Source organism: Mauremys mutica, chromosome 7 (assembly GCF_020497125.1).
Source record: "Mauremys mutica isolate MM-2020 ecotype Southern chromosome 7, ASM2049712v1, whole genome shotgun sequence".
Classification (NCBI taxonomy): Eukaryota; Metazoa; Chordata; order Testudines; family Geoemydidae; genus Mauremys; species Mauremys mutica.
In genome coordinates, this window is record NC_059078.1 from 22,231,144 (window position 1) to 22,245,827 (window position 14,684).

At 43.0% G+C, this 14,684-nt stretch overlaps 1 protein-coding gene across 6 annotated transcripts in view; it reads right to left on the reverse strand.

The window, feature by feature from the left end:
- The window catches only part of CHCHD6 (coiled-coil-helix-coiled-coil-helix domain containing 6), a 180,704-nt gene extending 174,680 nt beyond the window's left edge, over nucleotides 1-6,024 (reverse strand). Inside the window, exons 1-3 of one of the 6 annotated variants that reach the window (XM_045024696.1) lie at nucleotides 5,808-6,022; nucleotides 3,240-3,381; nucleotides 1,849-1,918 (exon numbers count right to left, since the gene is read on the reverse strand). In XM_045024696.1, the coding sequence (XP_044880631.1) occupies nucleotides 1,849-1,918; nucleotides 3,240-3,381; nucleotides 5,808-5,897 (302 nt within the window). In that variant the 5' untranslated portion in view covers nucleotides 5,898-6,022. Of the gene's footprint in view, nucleotides 1-1,848; nucleotides 1,919-3,239; nucleotides 3,382-5,807 lie in introns of all 6 variants that reach the window. The other 5 variants (XM_045024699.1, XM_045024698.1, XM_045024701.1 and 2 more) reach the window with 5 other exon arrangements.
- Nucleotides 6,025-14,684: the final 8,660 nt, after the last annotated feature.

Genomic DNA, 14,684 nt, shown 5'->3' on the forward strand with positions numbered 1-14,684 from the left:
GACCTGAAAGTTCAGTACTGAACAATTTAAAAAAAAACCAAGGAGGGACAACGCACATAAACCTACAGTTCAGTTAGGTTTGGCTCTTAAATACTTGACAGGCACCTCAAAACAGTGAGAATAAAGGATTTCATAACCTATCTATAAAGCTGCTTTTAAAAAAATAAGATACAGGCCACACAAAAAGAAGTTTGTCTGCCTAGCTGACTTTTACTACCAACCCTACCTTACCTGTTTGCTTTGCTGGCCCTGTGAGGCAGAAGGAGCACTCTGCAGAGTAAGTAGGATGATTGATGTCAGGGAAGCAACCTTGAGACATGCCCACAGTCTAAGCACCTGAACCTGAAGGACCACCATGGAGCAAATATAGTGCACCTAGAGATCCGTTTACACTGCAGTAAAAGACTGCAACATGGCCGTGGCTGGCCAGAGTCAGCCTACTTGGGATTAGGCTGCAGGGCTAAAAATTGCAGGGTAAATGTACAGGCTTGGGCTGGAGCCCAGGCTCTGAGACCAACTCCCTTCAAAGGTTCTGCAACCTAAGTATCTACACTGACATTTTTAGCCCTGCCACCCAACTCAATTGACCCCGGCTCTGAGACTCAGAGCTGCCAGTATTTTTTTTTTCCCAGTGTATTCATACCCCAGGTAACCGCCATTCAGACCCTGGGAGTTTGACATGCACAGAGAGACAGGCTCATCAATACACAAGAGAGACAGCTGACCTCTATGCCACTCCCTTTCTTTCTCCACAGCATTCACTAAAGCATCTGTCCAGAAATACCTGAGTAAGCCAGGACTGAAGACTACCAGCAATTCTGATTTCACCATCTCTTTAAAGAACAGAACAGAACCAACTTCCCAGAGAGTCCACTAGGTGTGTCAGACACACAATTATGGACAGTGGGTTCAATGCACCACTTTTACAAGCTTGAATAATCAACAATAGCACTGAAGAGGACTCATTTTCATAGTCCCCAAAGCTGGACTTGTGTAACATGCAGAGAAAGCATGGACATAGTAAGGAGAACATAACACAGCAAAGGAAGAACAGGAAAAGGCAGTTAAAGAAGCTAGAAAAACATATGGCAACAGTTTTACAACAGACAACCCTCCATTGATGGGGAAGCTGGACCTCCTACTGTCCTGAACCCTTGGAACAAGCAGCAGAGACCCTGAGGGTGAGAGACAGCAAGGACCGCATTTCACTCAACTCATCTCATTCTCTTTGTACCTCTACATGCACTGACACCTTGGTAAGCCAAAATGCCTCATATAGGAAAAACCCAGAGCGCAGTGGAAAAGGCTGGCAGCCACCAGGTCTTGTGGAGCAGGCACAGGAGAAGAAGCTGAAGATGTCTACACATACATTATTTCAGATATAACTACAGAGATTCTCAGTCACATACAGAGTTAAACTGATCAACAGATCTGAGGTCTGGGCAGAAGTTTCTTCAATGACTCAACAAGAGAGTCTTAGGGGTTTTCACTTTCCTCAGGAGGCAAGAGCAGGCAGACCCAACTTTAGGCTCCAGTGGACATATGTCTCATATGATTTTCTATGGGTAGTGGAGAAAGACAGGAGGAGCAAAGAATGCCATGGTTCTATAAACTCCTTCCCATTGGTTCCCAGCCCCCTTACCTGTCTCCAACCCTAGGAGTCACATGCTCTCTCAACAAATATGCCCAGTGGCCTTTGTCTACATTAAGATCTCATTGAAGACATACTATGCAACAACACATACAATCTTCACAGCACTGAATTCTAGAATGCAGCATTACACGGGGCATGTATGTGGCCCAGGCAGCACAGGTGGTTGTCTCCTGACAGGAAGAATGTCCCCCTACCTCTTGTACAGGTCCTCCTCTGCCTCAGAGGGCTTCCGACCAGAGCTACTGGCAGTTGGTGGATGGATTCCTGAAGAGAGGAACAGAAGCAAGTGATGACTATGGAAGAAAACACTGGCTACCAAATCATGAGAACAAACACTATCAGAGGGAAGAGAAAAATTCTCAACAAATGAGCAACACTCTACAAAGGGAACACTCAGTACAATAAGAAAAGTCAAGGGGAAAAAAGGAATAACTTTTAAAAAGTTTTATGGCTGAATTTAGCGTTGATGTAAGTGAGAGGCTGACAATACTGCCTTGAATAAGGCATAATGACAGTGAGCGTTATGCAAGCTTCCTCCATCTGAGGATACTGATGCACTTCAACCATGACCCACCTCAAGCACTCATGTTATTTTAATCCTATTTTACACCCCTTTTCCCCAGTTCTGCAAAAGCATCTCTCCCCAGACCTGCTGCATCCTTTGTTATTCCAGCACTGGTCTCTCCTAAGTAAAGACCAAATTATAAAGTGGTTTGGAACATTCACAGACAGGGACAAGGATGAGGTACCACTAAACCCACTTTTAAAACAAGACTTCGGCCACAAATGAATGCCGGTCTCTGTCAGCAAAGGAATGGTCCACCAACCCTCTGCGGCACTCTGGATCCCAGAATGTTTCTGTTTAAGGCTTTTATGGGATCAATGACAAATGTACCAACAATATGTATTTGAGCACCATGGAGTAAAACATGAGTCAGCTGACTTGAATGAGAAAACAAGTCATTAAGCATGCAGCTAAATAGCTGAGCTTTGCCAGTTTCCTCTTCTCTTTCTGGTAATAGCTAGTATCAGCTCATGAAATTTTTCTCTTCTGAACCTGCAGAACAACATGACATACATACAGCAGATTCCCTATCCACTGAAAGGAGCTGATATGACTAATGACCTTTTAGAAGCATGGTTGTAAGTAATACTCTGTACTGCTACCATACCTGTAACCCAAAGATCTCAAAAGACCCTTACCACGCCTTAATGAAGTCACACAAATATTTGATGAAATGGGTATTACTACTATTCCACACATGGGGAAAACAGAGAGGCACTGAAAAGTTAGATGACTTGTTTAGAATCATACAGATTCACTGACAGAGCCAGAAACAGAACCCAGAATTCCCAACCATTCTAGTTACCATACAACATTTTCTACCTCACCCAAAAAAGCTTTCTTGCAACAATATGAATGTCCAATCTGTGTAATCACACTGATACCCACAAAGATGTAAATGCCACTCATCATAACAAGCACATCCTGACAAGGTACAAGTGTGTTATAAAGGCATTGACCACCTCAGTGACCAACAGTGTCAATACTTTAGACTGCAGACATAGCGCAGACTGACAATACCTGAAGTAAACTTGGGCTTCCCTTCTGCAGCTTGTGGTGATGATGCAGTGCCACGGGATGAAGAAGGAGGAAAGGAAGATGGTCTCTGGTCCCCTTTAAGTTGAGAAGTTTCCTTCATTCGGTTCACTACATCTTCAGAGAGCTAGAACAATTTGTTGGGAAGAGGTTAAGTTAGTCAATTCTTGATTTTTATTTTGTATTAAGAGGAGTTTTCAACAGGTAATTATTTTTTAATCCTGCTTCAAAATACTGCTAGTTATGCTATTTTAAAACATTATCTGAGATCAAGTTATCTGTTGTTGAATTCACATTCAGCAAATATATTACATCAGGAAGTGATGGAGTTCAAGTAATTGAGTCTTAAAGCTAGATTGGTCAACAAACTGGAGAACAAACTATAAGTAACAATCCTGTATGCACCTGGGGGAGGAGGAGGAGGCAGGGAAGGATTATTACTTAGTAGATCTTCAGTTCCTACTTTTATAAGACTAGGCGGAGTTTTCCACAAAACAATAATTAAATGGAGGAGACAAATGTGTCCAATTCCAATTGTATTGCCTATTCCCATACTTGGGTGCAGAACCATGGAAAGGTAGAAAATGCACCCAAATATCTCCTGGGAATTCAATTCAGAGTGCTTTTCTGCCCTTGCCTTTGATGGCATGGACAGGGCTAACTGTTCTTCTGATACACTAATCAATAATTTTATACTGGTCACTCTTCCCTAATGGACAAAATTAAGGGGTGCTCAATTTCCATGCCCAGGCCAGACTCCCATTGACACACTTCAAAGCATAAACCAGACCATGAATTTTAGCTATGCCACTACTGCCCAAGATAAGCAGCATTTTAACATCTTGATTACATATTGTGATTTTGTCAGGTTGGTCTTAGGTCTTCAATTCTATTCCCTTCTGCTTGCACTATAAACGAAACACACACAGCACCCTGTTAACAGATCCCAGGGTACACAGCTCCAACGCCGCACTGTAAAATAATCTACATAATGACTATGATGTTTTAGTGAAGACAAGGACAAAATTAATAACTAGAAAAATGAGTGTACTTCATTGAAAGAAAATGAACTGTCAACACTAGCTATAAAGTGTCTGAGGTTTTTATAAAAAAAACAAAATAATCCCCTTCGAGTTCCAAAAATGAGGAAGCCTATTTCATTTCATAAAAGCTTGTGACTGGATTCAGCTTTGCAATTCAAATGAACGAACCAGGGAGGCCCCTGTTCATTTAGCTCTTATAATGACAAATATTGGGGCTCCGTGCATTTAGTCTGAACTCCTAGAGATCAAAGGAATGGACCAATAACCATAAATCAACAAGTTTCTCTAATTCCACCACCATTCATCTGAGCAGCAACATAAAATTAACAAAGCAATTCACTTTGCTGTGTAATTGGTATATGGAGCTGAATGCTAAACGGGACCAGTTAAGCAGCAGCAAAGAGAAAGATTAGGATTAGATTCTCCTCTATATCAAAGATCTACAAGAGGAATGTGAAACAGATCCTTGTGATTGTTCACTTCTTTTCTGCAGCTTCCAATCTTATCCAGTCTCACTCAGAAGGCCCTTTCACATGGGGCTAAGCAAATAAGCAGCCAAATGGGATACAAATGGCATAAAGGAAATAGGGCAAATGTGCAAAAATTTAGAGTAACAGAAGAGAAATAACAACAAGGAGTCCTTGTGGCACCTTAGAGACTAACAAATTGATTTGGGCATAAGCTTTCGTGGGCTAAAACCCACTTCATCAGCTGCATGGAGTGAAAAATACAGAAAGCAGTATAAATAAGATAAATAAAGAGATAGGGGGTATGTCTACACTACCCCCCCCCCATCGATAGCGATCGATCTATCGGGGATTGATTTATCATGTGTAGTGTAGATGCGATAAATCAATCCCCGATTGCTCTCCCCTCGACTGCTGAACTCCAGCTCCGCAAAGTCAATGGGGGAGCGGCAGCCGTCGATCCCGCATCGTGAGGATGCAAAGTAAGTGATTCTAAGATACATCGACTTCAGCTACAGTATTCTCATAGCTGAAGTTGCATATCTTAGATTGATCACCCCAACCCCCCCAGTGTAGACCAGGCCAGAGATAAGAAAGAAACCGAGAAAAATGCACCCTAGTGACACCACCAATTCTATCTCTAGGGTGTCCTATCATGATGCAGATGGGGCCTCCTTCCTGAGCTCCAATTCCCCCCCTGGAGAGACATCAAATCTTCACTCGCAACAACTCCTATCTCCCCACGTGTCTACACTGCACCAGTCGCTATAGTACTCAGGTGATATTGATTTAGGGTGATGGTCTTTCCCTTGGACGCGCTCTGAGCCAGTCAGAGCAGCCACCTCCTGCCCTTAACGTAAAATCTCCTCGAACCCACAAGAAGTCAGAGTGCAGGATGGATTAAACCGCTCTGGGGAAGGGGGGCAGGGGAGGTGCCTTTTAACTCACTATCAGGGCAACAATACTATGGGTGGGTGTCACTCTCCTTTCTCAGCACCTCTCCCCACAGCCCCTGCCCCTCACCCAACCCAGCCCGTTCTCACCCTGATGCCCTGCAGCACCCGCACTCGCTCCTGCTCATCCAGCCCGAACGAGACCTTCCTGTTCCCGTGGCTGCTCTCGCTGCTCCCCATGCCGGCGGGGCTGGATGGGGGTTAGCCCACCCTGTCCCTCACGCAAGCTGGGGCACACAGCCTCCTCACCTACACAAACTCTCCCTAGTTCACCGACCAACAAACCCGCGCCTCATTGGCGGCTGGCACGGGAGCAGCCAATGGAGAGGCACGTTGCTGGCGGTGGCCCGCGGGGCAGGCTGGGAATTGTAGTCTGGTCGCTGTCGAGGTTTCTCCAAGGGGTCTGGCGGGCTAGGACAGAACGAGGAGACCAAGGAGAGGAGTGAGCATGAGAGGGGGCGGCCTACCCTCTGCGAGCCCAGCTCAGGCCTGAATTAGCCACTGGGCATGATAGACTGAGCCTAGTGTCCTAGCCTTCCACAGGGCTTCGGGGAGGCCACCCCCAACCCTCCCAGAGGAACATAGCCCTGCTATATAGCAGTACTGCCCATCCCCAAGCTTTTAGGGTAACCAGATGTCCCAATTTTATAGCGACAGTCCAGATGTTCGATCTTTTTCTCATATAGGCTCTTATTACCCCACCATCACCTGTCCCGATTCTTCACACGTGCTCTCTGGGCACCCTACAAGCTTTCTACATCATGAGCTAGACAGGCCTTCAAAATAATGTGGTGTTGTTTTTTTAAAATAAATATATGTTGGGCTATTGTTTGTCTTCTGAATTCTGAGTGTTTATGTTCACCTGCTTTGCATCTTCATGGATTTTCTCCACAACCATGAGGTCTTATAAACTTCCTTTAAATTAAAGCAGAGATTCTCATATAATCTCATGACTGCAGCGCCTGGGGCTGTAAGACAGCACCAAACACAGCAAAACCTGATTTTTTAAAAAGGAACTTTTAATGGGGCTGGTGGGGTAAAAGAGCATTTGACAGAACTTTGTGTACAGTTAGCTGCCTTTCTTCCCTTGGAGTCAATCCTCCACCCCCTGCCTCTCTTTCATTGATTTATGGCTGCAGGACATATTAAGAGACATGACAACAGAAGCGAATGGCCATCAATTCTACTAGGGAAAGGGTAAGTAGCCATATGCTTTAAAAGAGAAGGCTGAAATGGGACAGATGAATATGAATATTCATAGCCAATAATAGAGAGAGGCTGAATGCCCATAGACTGGAGCAGTAAAGGTGGAGTTATTTTAACACAGAGACTAAAATGCTTAGACTTAAATGGGAAAGAAAGGTGTCATGCTTATTTACCTTGCATTAGCCAATGTGAAAGAACTTTAGAGAGAAAAGAGTGCCCACAGCCAGTATCATGTTAATGGAATAAACGAAAATGACTCGTTTCCAAAATATTTAAATAAAACACATTCACCTCGGCAAGACAGTTTCCCAATGCTGGATTTTCTGTCCAATGACAGAATTATAGCTAATTTTATAGCTAATCTATTAAAAGACCTCCTTAAAAAGACATTACCCTCAATCACACTTACAGAATGATTCCACAAAGCGGCTAACATTCCATGTCATTCTACCTACATATTACAAAACATACCTCAGTACAGTGGCTCTCAACCATGGGTACATGTACATCTAGGGGTACACAGAGGTCTTCCAGCATACATCAACTCATTCAGATATTTGCCTAGTTTTACAACAAGCTACATAAAAAGCACTAGTGAAGTCAATTTAAACTAAAATTTCATACTTGTTTATACTGCTCTAGATACTATACACTGAAATTTAAGTATATTTATATTCCAATCAATTTATAATATACGGTAGAAATGAAAAAGTAAGCAATTTTTCATCAATAGTGTGCTATGACACTTGTATTTTTATATCTGATTTTGTAAGCACATAGTTTTAAAGTGAGGTGAAACTTGAGGGTAACACAAGACAAATCAGATTATTGACAGGGGTACAGTAATGTGGGAAGGTTGAAAGCCACTGCCTCAGAGAATCTATACTGAAGCAGGTATGTGGACTCTTACAGGGGGCATAGCTACGCATGGAATATTTATTGAAATCCAAAGTAATTTTAAGCTAATTAGGTAATACAATTTATTAATACTGCTTTATCAGTCCATGGAAAACAGTGGCAAATCTCTCATTGCCCAAAACATATGGTGAATTATTTGACAGCTTGATCCAAATCTTTTGAATTTTCTCATAAAAATTGAGAAATAAAAGAGGGCCTAATGTATATTAGGGGCCAGACAAATAGACACACAAAAGACAAAGACTGTGATCATCCAAATACAGGTACATCATTACCCCAATAGATTAATTTAATTACAAAAAGCCTGGAAAATGGCTGCCTTGCATCCTGCCAAAAGAATTTTATTTTTTCAAAAATTTGCATCTGGCATACAAAAACAGCAGGATTCAATCCTACTACATAGCAGCAAACAGAGAAGAAAATCTGCCACTATTGGGTCTATCCAGTGATCCTGAGGGTACAGGTCATTCTAGAGATCTTAGTATCTAGATACGCAAGACTTTCTACAAGATTACTAAAATAAAAATTTTGCAAGATGATGATTAGTTTTATGTGTTGGAGACATATTAAAAGGTTTTACAGAAGGCAATTTGGATTTGCTCCAAGAGAAAGGCTTGGTGCTACAATGGTGGAACTTGGAATCTCTTAATTTCTTTAATTTAGTGCATTTTGCTCAGTGGATACAGTTAATTAGCACAGTTAGCACAAATAAAATGTGATATGCTGTTGGCAAGATATGCCTATTTAATTATTGCACCACTAATGAGATTAAATATATAAACCAACAAATCACCATTGTGTTATGTTGTGATAGATGGGTACTAGGCTCCAAGATGCTAAGGTGATACTAGAACCTGTGTTTTCCTATTTAAAACATGAAACTGTTAATTGTGGATTCAGGTTCTTATGTAAAAGGAACGCTTTTCCCATAATGACCACACTAGGACAATCCTTCCAAACATTTGTTAACAAAAAAAAAAAAAGATCATGACAAGCAAAAGAGAAACATAAAAATTCTTGGAATTCAAAGTTAAATGGTTATTCATTATATTATATTCAATATCCTTCATATTTCATTCACATTCAAAGTCTTTCAGAGGGAAAATGTTGATTTCAAAAGTTTCTTGCTGGTACCAGAAGGCTTTGTTGGAGAAAAATGTTTCAGTCTGCTGCTGGTGTTATTCTTGTTATGATCAGTCCTGCTCTTTAGGCAAATGCACACAAAAGAAAAGGGAAAGGAAAGAAAGAAAAACTTCTAAGTGAGCTGTAGCTCACGAAAGCTCGTGCTGAAATAAATTTGTTAGTCTCTAATGTGCCACAAGTACTCCTGTTCTTTTCTCTCTCACTGATGCCTGCTTAATTCACATGCCGTAGGTAGGATATAGTACACAGGTCAGTCACAAACTGGTGCATTTTATCCTCTTCACCCCATTCGCTTCCCCAGTCTGGAATGACATCTGGCTGGTCTGCTCTGGTTTCTTATTGGTCTTCCTTCATGCTGGTGCAAATCTGGTTCAAGTCTTAGCCTGTTCTGTCTTGTTATGGGGATGGTAATGTGGAGTTCAGTTAATTTCAAAGATGATTAATCTTGGAACTGAATCTATTTTAACACCAGATGTGACCATTATTGAGTCTGACCTCCTGCGTAACACAGGCCAGAGAATTTCACTAAGTGATTCCTGCATCAATACGATCACTTCTGGTTGTGCTAGAGCAGGGGTAGGCAACCTATTGCATGCGTGCCAAAGGCGGCACGCAAGCTGATTTTCAGTGGCACTCTGACTGCGTGGGTCCTGGCCACCAGTCCAGGGGGGCTCTGCATTTTAAATGAAGCTTCTTAAATATTTTTAAAACCTTGCTTACTTTAATATATAACTAAACTATTGTTGTATATAGAGACTTATAGAAAGAGACCTTCTAAAAATGTTTAAATGTATGACTGGCACGCGAAACCTTAAATTAGAGTGAATAAATGAAGACTCGGCACAGCACTTCTGAAAGGTTACCAACCCCTGTGCTAGAGCATCTCATTTTAAAAGCTAGCTAATCTTAAAGACTTCCTGTAATGGAGAATCCACCACCTCCCTAGGCAAAATTGTTCCAATGATTAATTACTCTCACTGGTAAAAATTTGCACCTTATTTCTAGTATGAATTTATCTAACGTCAGCTTCCAGCCATTGGATCTGGTTATGCTTTTTTCTTCTAGATTATGTAGGGTATTTATAGACAGTGTTCAAGTCAAAGTCACCTTGTAAATCTTCACTTTGATAAACTAAATTGATTGAGTTTCTTTAGGCAAAAGCCAAACAGAAAAGAAAGAAAACAGAATATAACCGGGGGGGGGGGGGGGGAGTAATGGAGAGCAGGATGCTCATATCTTAGTTCCCAGAGATTGCTTTGGATTCAGCTGATTTAATTGTGATAGCATAACAGCTGCACTGTTGCCTGAATGTAACAAGAAATGCCTCCAAAGTCCACTAGTGACGATATTATCTGTTGCATACAAGTTCACCAGGGTTACCCTGGGGACTGTAAGATCCTGAAACATGCTCAGGATGTTGACGTTCTTTTCTCTCTAAAATGTCCCGAAAGGGAGTGGTTAGCTATCACGCTCCCATCAATTTGATCATTCAATCCAGTTTCCACTGTTCTGAGTATAGGCATTTCTTTCCATTTCAAGGAATTCCTAGTCCATCATTATACCAACATGTATCCTTGGAGGGCAGTCCACCATTCAATTTCATCTTAAACTCAATTCATGCAATTCCTTTGACAGCAGTTTGTGCTTGTTTTTATCACCAATTTTAGATAATGCTTTGTTGTTCAAGATAACCTTTCCTTACCTATCACCTACTTCGGTTCAGCAAGGCTTTTATGAATTATTGCTATTTATTATGTGTATGACCGTGACACCCAGAGGTCCCAACAAGGAGCAGAACACTTCCTTGTACTAGATACTGTACAAATCCATAGAAAGAGATGCTCTCTGGCTCAAAGGGCTTAATATCTAAACAGAAAAGGCAGATAAAGGATGTGGAAAAGGTATGCAACATACAAGCAGATTTGATCAGAGTGTTGACTAGCAGACATGTTATTTTCAAAGGGGCTCTTCCCTAGCTCAGATTTTAACCATCCCACACAACCTAACCTCTCTATTTGACTTTCCTCATTTTCAGAAGGAAGTTAATCACTTACAGATATAAAGCAAAAACTCTTAATATATTGCTTGCCTCTTTCGTAGTTATACATTTGGGATAGAGGTGTTCAGATAAAGCTTAATATTATTAATTTAATAAATAGGAAAACCGCAGCCTCAGTCCAACAATGGGGCTCTGACCAAACACAAGGGTCCCTCTGTGTGGCTCCAATTGCAGAAATCTAGGGCCATTAGATTGTTAGCTCTTTGAGGCAGGGCCCATCTTTTGTCCTGGTCCATGACTGGGACTCCTGGGTTCTACAATAACACAATACAAATATTGGTACATTACTTGCATTACAGGGGTGTCTATGTATGGAAAGAAAGCAAAACATTTAAAACACCCTTCACACAAAATAGCCACCTGGGATCTCCCCTAGGAGATCCTCAGAAATTTTGGGGGTGGATCTAGCAGCCTATTCCATGTGTGGAGCAATCCCTGCCATCTCCCAATGGAAAAGTCTGGGAGGAACTTGGTGAAGGGATGCTTACAAAGATTTCTACCTTCTAAGACCCGCCCCGCACCAGCAGGTTTTACTGCAGGAGGATCTGATCCAGTCCCATGGTAAAAGCAGGGATCCCTTAGCTCTAGCACCAGGTACTTTTTAATGCCTGGCCACTATTTTGGTCTTCCTCCTGTGCCACCCATGCTGCTTATCACTACCATTCAGTAGCCATCTGATCTATGCAACTGCACTATTAGGGGCACCAAATACAAATGCAGTTGGACATAAAAGCCAAAAGACTGAACATGCCCTGAACCACATTGACCCCTGCAACTGCTCATCCCAAATCACAGCCTGACACCCAGAGCCACTGGCCCTTCACCATCAATCGCCAGCCCTACAAGCCCCCTCCCCAAGGTACAGCCCGCCATTCTGAACCACTGCTCCCGCCAACCCCCGCCCTAAACAGCTGCTCTTGCAGCTCCTCACCCTGAGCCACAGACATCCCAAGCCTCTGCCCCAAACATCCCTCACTCCAAACCACCACCAAAGCCCTTGAGTCCCCTGCTGAGTCCAGGGCCTGCCACCAGACATTTGCCCACAAACACAAGAGAGATGAGTGTCCAACAAGCTGCAGGTTCGCTCCCCTGCCTCCCCTTTTGTTGCCAGCCTAATGTCCACTGCCAGATGCTGCCTTTGACCGGCGGGAGCAGGCCAATGCACTACCCCCATTGGTGATGGTTGCTAGGCAACATAGCATTAACAGCCTTTCTGACTGCCTGGCAGGGGACAGCGGACAGAACAGGAGCAGCAGTACCAACAACACAGAAGCAGCAACTGCACCAATAACTCAGGTTTCCTCCAGGGAGGAGTCAACAAGTCCAAGGAGCCCATCAAGGCAGCCAGACCTCACCAGAGGTGAGCATAGGGCAGCATCCCATCCCAGAAGAAGTGGAGAGAACAGAGAGCACAAGGGTCCATGAAATCAGCTACAGAAAGACGAAGTGGAGGGTATTTAAAAAAAAAAGTATTTTTCTAAATGGATCTTAAAATTCATGTCTCTCGAATAAGGCTATCGGTGAACAGTGAGCATACGATCAAACTGCTTTGTCATAGGAAGTAGCCGCAGCAGTATTCTGCAGAAGCTAGAGTCTAGACAGCTGGGACATGCAAAAGGGAGCTGTTAGAGTCAGACAGGAAGAGATGAAAACTAAATGATTGTTTCAGCAGAGGAAATGGTATACACACAGGCAACCTTGGGGAGGCAGCTTGTTTTGGAGGAGTGCTTGGGAAGGTGGGGTTGCGGTCAAAGGTGGCAATGGCCTTGCGGATATCTGGTAGCAAGTGGAGTAACCTCTCTGGCCAGCTCAGGATCAGTGTTCACCAGCTCTGAAGGCTGTATCAAGTCCGAGACAGGACTATGGAGTGTGTGCAGCACAAAAGAAGTTCCAGGTAGCCCCCACTTCCGCACCAGAGGAAGAGCAGGATAGCTGAAGTCTTAATTGACTTAATTACTTGGAATTGGGGACCACTGTCACTTCAGCTCCATACTGTTAGATGGTTATTGCTAGGATAAAAGACTATGTACAAAAATCACAGCCTTTCCCTTTGAAAAGGGGATGTTACATATACTATGGCAGATTTTTTTGTTGTTGTTTTTTTTTGTTTTTTTTAAGATTCTGAAGAGCATTTACACAGCCTGGGTGATTTGAGAAATTGTTACTGTTTATGCCAAACATCATTTTATTTATTTTAAAAACAAAAATATACATTACTCTATTTTTAATCTCCCCCAGTCCCCCCAAAAACATACACACACTTCTGCTCATGGACCATATCATGTGCTGGTCTCAGAGACGTTACAGACATAAAAAGACAACAGAAGGAAGATCAGTCCTAGACCTAGTGCAGAAGCTCCTCAGCAGAAGACAACGTGGGACATTCAGAGACGATATTGGGGATCACTGAATCTTGGAGAAGAGGAACTGTTGGACACTCTAAACATAGGCCCAGCTGATCCTTCGGCATTTGATTTAGCAGATAATAGGTTGAGTATCAGAGGGGTAGCCGTGTTAGTCTGGTTCTGTAGAAGCAGCAAAGACTTGCATCCAAAGAAGTGGGTATTCACCCACGAAAGCTCATGCTGCAAAACGTCTGTTAGTCTATAGGTGCCACAGGATTCTTTGCTGCTTCTACAGATAATAGGTTGTATTCATAGTCTGTTCTCCACATCACCCACGGAACAAGAAAGTCCTCATTTTCAGGGTCTTGAGGAGTTTCAGCATTTGCTCCTTGGGGTGGCATAGGTCTATACAAACAAGACTAACACTCTTTAACCAATCTAAAAAGCCCTGCCTGCCCTAGGGAATTTTGTTGCAAGAGTTCTCCTGCTGTTGCTACGCTGGTCCAACTTCAGTGGTGTCACCCATCCTGGTGACCTAGTGCTTCCAGGGAGCATGTCATCTAACCCTACCCACAGATGCAGTGTTTCAAGCACCCTCTCCTAGGATCCCCACATTGCTAACACCATTGAAGCTGAACTGGTGTCCGCAATGGTAGGAAATTGCAACATTTCCCTAGTGTAGAAAAGGCTGCCCTGGCCAAGTAGCTTAACAAAAAGGAAGACCAGTCTCAGCCTTCTCCTGTCTGAGTCACTGCAGGCAGTGGGGATTTAAAAGGCTTTGAGGAGCTACATGATCAGCTCAACAGGAGCAATCAGAAAAGTTTTTCTTTAAAAAGTAGATAAAAAATTGTAAAATAAACCAAAGGATCTTTTCTTTCACGTCACAGCACTGCCTGCAGATCAGCAGGGCAGAATCCGAAGGCAGCAGAACTTCCTGGCCATACAGAGGCTGCGCTACTCATTAACAAGAGGAGAGAAACCAGGTGTCTACATGGCTTCAAAGACCTGCACTAGCTTCCAGTTCTCACTCCTGGTGTTTCCCCTACCCCCCACTGGGCATTTCCGGAAGCTGGCTGTACTACACCTTTGCCCCCCTCCTACTCACAATTCAAACCACCACCACATCACAGGATAAGCATTTCCTAAAATCTTTGCTTCCTTCGCTTTCTTTGGCTGCCAGGCACAGGAAAGTCATGGAGGGGGGGGGGAGAGAGAGAAACATAAAATCCTCAAATGTTTAAAAAATTCTCACCCTGCCATCTCTAATGGAATGCAGACATTTCTTGTAAGAGCCTC